The sequence below is a fragment of the Trichechus manatus genome, unplaced genomic scaffold (assembly GCF_000243295.1).
Source record: "Trichechus manatus latirostris isolate Lorelei unplaced genomic scaffold, TriManLat1.0 scaffold00088, whole genome shotgun sequence".
Lineage (NCBI taxonomy): Eukaryota > Metazoa > Chordata > Mammalia > Sirenia > Trichechidae > Trichechus > Trichechus manatus.
In genome coordinates this window covers 1979509-1986692 of record NW_004444024.1, presented here as the reverse complement: position 1 = coordinate 1986692, position 7184 = coordinate 1979509, and the positions used below count along the sequence as shown (strand labels likewise).

The 7184-nt window shown below is 50.0% G+C and overlaps 1 protein-coding gene across 1 annotated transcript in view; it reads left to right on the top strand.

Moving 5' to 3' along the window:
• The first annotated feature begins 3810 nt into the window (after nucleotides 1-3810).
• FCHSD2 (FCH and double SH3 domains 2) overlaps nucleotides 3811-7184 on the top strand; it is a 290391-nt gene continuing 287017 nt past the window's right edge. Inside the window, exons 1-2 of the mRNA XM_004381944.2 lie at nucleotides 3811-3964; nucleotides 5686-5783. Of these exons, the coding sequence (XP_004382001.1) occupies nucleotides 3944-3964; nucleotides 5686-5783 (119 nt within the window). The 5' untranslated portion in view covers nucleotides 3811-3943. The remainder of the gene's footprint in view (nucleotides 3965-5685; nucleotides 5784-7184) is intronic.

The following is a 7184-nucleotide window of genomic DNA, read 5'->3' as shown; positions in this document are numbered from 1 at the left end:
CTCTCCTGGGTACCTGATCTGGGCTGGGCACGGGGTGCTATCCACATTCTGGCCATGTCACGTGAAAGGGCTGCTGTGTACTTTGCCTCACTGGGGTTTATCTCAAGAATTCTGCAGATTCGCGAACAGCAAAACAGCTCATCTTCCAATGCCCACTTGTATACACGCTCCAGGCTGGCTTTCAATCATGCTCTGACCTAATCTTAGAATTACTCTCCTCTGGAAGACTGTGAAGGAGCCCTGGTGGCTCAGTGGTTAAAGAGCTTGGCTGCTAACCCAAAAGTCAACAGTTTGAACCTACCAGCCACTTTGTAGGAGAAAGATGTGGCAGTCAGCTTCCATAAAGATTACAGCCTTGGAAACTCTATGCGGCAGTTCTACTCTGTCCTATATAAGGTCACTGAGTCAAAATCAAGTTGATGGCAACGGGTTTGGTTGGGAGACAATGCGGTAGCACGCCAGAGGGAGTACACAGCTTTAGAGACAGAAGGAGGCAGGGGCCAGGCCTGGTTCTCCTGTATTAGCTGTGTGACCCTGGGCAAAATATTTCACTTCCCAGTCTCAGTCTCTGAGACAGAGTCATATGTATCATGAGGGTTTGTTTTAGGGTTAGAAATGATGTAAATAACATGCTTAGTTCAATTACGGAAACAGGGAAGAAACAAAATAAATGGTAGCTGTTACCAACTCTTTCCCAGGGTGAGAATTCCATCTGTGGCTTACTTGATGAAGGGAAGCCAGTACCTGCTTGCACAGCCCCAGGGATGGGTAGTTTGCTCCCTCCAGGGGCAGCTATGCCTGGAAAACCTTCTTGTACACAGCTGAGACTTGTCCTAGTTCTGCCTCTGGGGCCAAGGGCTTTCTGCTCTGTGGTCAGGGGACAGCACTGCGGCATTTCCCCCACAGAATGTCAAGAGGTCTTACTGGTAACACAGTGCTTATGTGCACTGCAGGAACAAGACTCTGGAAGTCCCCAGCCTAATTCAAAAGAGTACATTTTAAGTCAGGTTTACATAAGTCACATGGTACACATGTATCATACTGAGTCTACTTTCTTTCTGGGAGCACCCTCCCAGTTCTGTTGAACAATTCTCATAAAGGCACATGGGAGAATTGGGTTCTGGTTCCAAATCCATCGCTTCCGGGCAAGTCACTTATCCTCATCAAGCCTCTGGTTCCTCATCTGTAAAATGAGGAAAATAATACTACCCATCTGTGAAGAGCCTACTAAGTTCCAGGCTCATTCACTTACCTTATTCTGCAGATAGGGACTGATGCCCACAGACAGCCCAGCAGGTCAGCGGTAGAGGCAGGATCCTGTGTTGGACCCCCAGCACCTTTATACCCTCAGTACTCTCTTCCCAAAGAGGAAGATGAAGGGGGGAACATTCTATGGGCCAGACTGGTTGCACCCAGGACTAGGATTCAGCATTCGTTATGCCTTCAGCAAATCTTTGTTGAACACCTACTATGTGCAGGACACTGCATTTGGGCAAGCACTGTCACCCCTCCCCCATTAGCCTAATGTCATTCATGGAATAGTGGTCTGGCACTCAGCTTCGGTGAAGGTTAGGGTGATTCTTGTTCATCTCTGTATCACCAGTGCCTGGCACAAGTCTTGGCACAAAGCAAAACCTCAGCAAATTTTTTTTTAATAAATGATGAACCAATAAGCATTTATTGAGTGATATGTTTCAGGCCCTGTGGTAGGAGACATTCTATTTTAAAAAAACAAAGTGTGAGGATGGTTTTATACCCTTATTTTAAAAGTGAGGAAACAAAGGCTGAAAGAGTGAAGTGACTGGCCCAAGGTCTCACAATGAGTTGGTGGTGAAATTATCTAGCTGCTGCCCACAGATGACAGGGTTTTGGGCCTCCACCCAGTTTTCTTGCCCCAGGCCTTCTCTGATTTAATTGAGGACTTTGGCGAAGGGCAGACTTTTGAATGGCCTCAAGGAAACCAGACACAGCAAGACAGGTCTCCTTCACCCACAGCTCCAGATTAATCTGACTCAAGCATAGCTCTGATTCTGTCATCTTCCTACACAAGAATCTAGGCTAACTCAATGTAAACAAAATGGTTCAAGTTCTACCTTCCCATATTCTGGCCACATGGCCTAGCTCACCTTTCTCTTTTGCCTGACTACAATTCTGAACAACTATCTGAGACCCAAACTTCTTAAGGGTCAACTTGTGATAAAATTTCCGATAAAACTGGAGCAATCCAGCTCACCCTCTACACAGCCCTGTGGCTCAGGGTAACTTCCTGGACATGGGGAAGAGGTATTTCCACTCTTCTAAGGCTCCCAAAGGAGGTTGACCACCCCCCCCCCCTTCATGATCTGGACAGAGCATGAAGGGCCCTGGGGGCAAAAGAGGAAGCACAAGCTCATCCAGTCAGTCAGGGGCAGAGTGGACTGGCACCCAGCGGTCCTGACTTTCCGACAGGGGCTTTCTCCATTGCTCCTGCTGCCTCCTCTCCTTTTCCTCATCGGTTATCATCTTGCATCTGTTTCTTTATAACTCATAGAACCCTTTGTGATCCAGAGATTCTAGTCCTTATGTGTGACCTTCGGAAAGTTCTCAATTCTTCTATGGGCCCTAGCCTCAGCATCGGTGGCATGGGGGCCCTGGCCTTGACGATCTCTCGGTTCCCTTCCAGCACAGAGCCCGTACTCCTTGACTTCAATGCCCTGTAGCAGAGAGCCGTTTTTTTTTCTTTGCAGGGCAACTGCTGGTTCCCGCAATGGCCAGGCACTTGAGGCAGGCCACAGATAGGTGTTTCCAACGGCTCAACTCCCTCGGTGCACACCTAGCTGGCCAGCCCATTCGTTCGAGAGGGGGGCAGGGGGAACGTGAGGAAGCAAAAAACGGAACTTTCCTACCGTCAAGGTCTTGCTGCCCCCCTCCTCATTATAAAACTCCACGGCCAGCGTTGCTTCTCCTCCACCCCCTCACCCCCTCATACACGCATATACACACATGCGGCAGCTACAGAAGCCGGCGGGAGGCGGGGGCGGCCTGTGCGCGTGCGTCGGCGCTGAGCCCTCTCCCGCCCACGTGCGCGCCCCCGACCGCAGCGCGCGCCGCGACGGGCTGGCGGGAAAGCGCGCGAGAAGCCCCCGGCTGCCTTCTAGAGTGGGGGAGGGAGGGCAGGAGACCTTTGGAATGTGCCACTTTTGGAGAGAGCGGGGGTATTTTCGGGCTCCGCTGGCGTTCCCACCCCTCCCATCCGTTGACCAATCCGTTAGTTCCCCCCGTCCCTCGCCGCGATTCAGCGTCCCGCGTCGCGGCCACGCTTTCTCTCTGCAACCTGGCCCAGCCCCTTCGGTTCGACCCCTCTAACCCGGCTCTCAACTGAGCTCTTCCCGCCGCGGCCCGAGTGGGGCGCTACGCTGCGCGGTGGGGCCGGAAATTCCCGCGGCCTGGGTGGCAGAGGCGAAGCAGAGAGCTCGGCACCGCCTCCCTCCTACCCGGGACGGGCGGGGGCGTTGGGCACAGGGAGGGCCCGGCCGCCTGAGTCTGGGGGCTGCCGCGTCGGCGAGAAGCAGCGGGGCCGGCGGCGATTGGGGAGCGCGGATAACGCAGCTGCTCCTCACCAGTCGCTCCGCGGGCTGGGAGACCCTGCGTCCCTACTCCCGGCTCCCGCCCCCTCCCGGTCTCCGCCTCTTTCCCTCGCACGCCGCCCCCCCCCCCGCGCCAGGGTCGCCGGAGCCCCAGGCCTTCCCCGCGCTCCTCCTCCTTCTCTTCATACTCGCCTCCTGACTGTGGTCCTCCAGCCTCCCTCCGGCCTTGGTCTTTCCGGGGCGAGTCTTCGTTCTCAGGCTTTCCTTTCACACACGCGCGCCCGCGCGCACTCGCTGTGTCGCCCCCTCCTCTCCGGCCCTCCTCCTCGTCCTTGCTAACGCTGCCGTCGAGGGAGGATTGATGTCCCTTCATCATCATGCAGCCGCCGCCGAGGAAGGTGAGGGCGCAGCTGGGGGGCTTTGAGGGCTGGAGGGGCGGCGGCGATGCGTAAGAGGAACGCGGCTGGGGAGACCACTGCGCCCCCTCCCCCTTCTGTAAGGGGCCCTGATCGTCCTTGACTCAGGCTTGTCACCGCGTTGCCGCCAGCTCCAGGCGGGGGTCGCGCGTGTGAGGTGCCTTGCTGACCGAGGGGCAGCCGGAGCCGGCCCCTCCACCGAGCTGAAGACCCTAGACGTTTCAAAAGAGTTTCGGGTGTGCATTTGTGTGCGCGCGCACGCATGGCAGTGCTGCCCGCTGCAAAGTGCATTCCCGGAGCTGCACCGAGGGGAGGCGAGGGAACCCCTGCAGCTTTGCAGAGCCTTGTGGGTGTTGTGATTGTTTAGACTGCGCCAGGTTTGAGCCTTCCAACTGCTTGTCGCCACCCCCGCCCATTTGCAAATTTGCAGGGGATTTGTTTCAAGCCTAGCCTTAAGGTTTGGCCTAAGCGCCTTTCCCACGGGCGGCAGAGAACTTGGAATAGTCACCGTCCCCCACCCCTGGGGAAAACAAGAAATTAAAGATTGACAGGTCCTGCTTTTTCCCCCAGACCGCCCCACCTCCCGACTGGTGGTGTTGCCCCAAAGAAATCGAGAGCAGGGCGGTGGTGGCGTGTACATTGCAAGCTGAGCTTGAATGGCCGGGGTGGGAGTGACGGGTGGTCCGAGTTTGTCAGCAGTTTCCCCGCTGCGCCCTTCGCGAACTGTTTCACTGCCCAGTTCCCTAGCTTCCCCAGGGTCCGAGGCTGTGTCCTTGTCGTTTTAATCCTGCAGTGGTTACTGAGTGTCCACTCTGGGCGCTGGGTCTGGGAGGCGGATGTTCTAACCTCTCCTCCTGGGCAAACATATGCTGAGTGCCAAAATCACTGGTATCTGCTTCTTCTTCTTTATCTTTTTCTTAACCCGGGTTTCTCCGCATAAGTGAGTTCTTTTCTTTCGCACATGTACACCCAGCGCTCTGGATAGCCTTTCTCTGGCGGCCGGGACTCAAGACCCACCTTAACCTCCAAGCTTGAGGTCCCGCGGGAGGTTCTTGCGGGCATTTGCTGTTCTCGCTGTTTGAAGTGGCGCCGCCATGGGAACTGGCTTGCCGGGGTGGCTTGAAAGCACTGCATATGCTGGAAGGTCACTGTTGCTTTCTCCTTTGTGAGAAAGTGAGAAAAAGATTGTGATTTGATGCACTGTCAGTGAGTGGAGGGCATCATCCTGAGACAGTGTGCTTTCTAGCAGCCATTATGGAGTAATTTATCTGGTGGATGCATATTTCATGCTTGTGTAAATTTCAGTCATTAGGTTTAGGTATTCTGTGCTCCTTACCAGTATACACTGTGCTCACCTGTCCTGATTTATGAATCCTTTTTGTAAGAAATAGAAGACAGACCGTAAGAAGACGTAGATATCTACTGAGCTTGTGCATGAAATGGGATGACTGGCAGTTTATTTTGCACCTCTTTAGTCTGTAATTTTTATACTCGTGTATTCCATGGGTTCATTCAGCCTCTGTTTCAACTAGGTTTGCCTAGTTGTTTTCATTTACTAAGTATCTTCAGTAAATAAAACTAGGTAGCTAGTGGTGGATTTATGGTCTTCAGGGGAGAGACAAGCATTAAATATTTTTCTCAAGTAAATTTGTTTTGTTGTTACAGTTGCAGTAAGGCCTTCATAAATCTGTGGTGTATTTTAGGTGAAAGTTACACAAGAACTGAAAAACATTCAAGTTGAGCAGATGACAAAACTTCAAGCCAAGCATCAAGCAGAATGTGATTTGCTTGACGATATGAGGTAAGGTTATAGTAAATAGTTTGAGAACTTCTGTTTCCAAGAACCTTTGAGTTACCAAACCCCAGGAACTGCTGATGGAATTTCCTTTTGGATTTCCTGTTTTAAGGCTGTTAGAGCTTTGACTTAGCTGGAAATTATAACTGGAACTAACACAATACTAACTTTTTTTCTTTGAGTAGGGGAGTCTATAATGTACACATACTATTATGAAAGAACAAGGGTCTTAAAAGTTTATCGATAAAATTATAGCCATTGAAGTAGAAATTCTTATGTAAGTAATCTTCCACTGAATTGTAACAATTATTTGCAGTAGTCGCTCCTTATCCGCGATTTTGCTTTTCAAGGTTTCAGTTACCCTCGGTCAACAGCAGTCCAAAAACAGTTAAATGAGTAGCATGATGAAATCTCGCTCTGTCTGCCTGGGGACCACATTCACATAACTTTTGTTACAGTATATTATTATAATTGTTCTATTTTATTATTAGTTATTGTTAATCTCTTACTGTACATAATATGTAAGTTAAACTTTATCGTAGGTAAGTATGCATAGACAAAACATAGTATATATAGGGTTCGGTACTGTCCGCCGTTTCAGGTATCCACAGGGGTCTTGGAATGTATCCCCCTCGGATAAGGGGGACTACTGTATTAACAATGTTAAGTAGTTAGATTTGTTGAACTGATATCTATGTTTAATGGATAATAGCTGGGGGTGAGCCAATCAACCCTCCACCAAACCCATTGTCATCGAGTTGATTCTGACTCATAGCGACTCTATAGAACAGAGTAGAATGAGTCAGAGTAGAAGTGCCCCAGGGTCCTAAATCTTTGTGGAAGGAGACTGCCACATCTTCCTCCCCAGAGCTGGTGGATTCCAACCTCCAACCTTTTGATTAGCAGCTGAGTGCTTAACCACTGTGCCACCAGGACTCCTTTCAGTCAACCCTACATGATTATATGCTAGCACTATTTGTTAAAACATGACAAAGACTTTGTCTTTGAATGTTAAGTTTAGTGGAAAATGTGTTTATCATGTTTTTCTTTTTTTTTTTCCTGCAGACCTGCAATTTTTTTTTTTTTTATTGTACTTCAGGTGAAGGTTTACAGAACAAATAGTTTCTCATCAAACGTTAGTACACATATTGTCTTATGACATTGGTTAACAACCCCGCGACATGTCAACCCTCTCTTTTCTTGACCTTTTTTATTTTCTGGTGAAAATATACATAGCCAAAGATACACCATTTCATTTCAAAAATTTCTGCATGCACAGTTTAGTGACTTCAATTACACTCTTCCAATTGTGCTGCTACTCTTACTTTAGATGAAGGTTTACAGAACAAAATAATTTCTCGTTGAACAGTTAGTATACATGTTGCCCTATGACAATGGTTAACAACC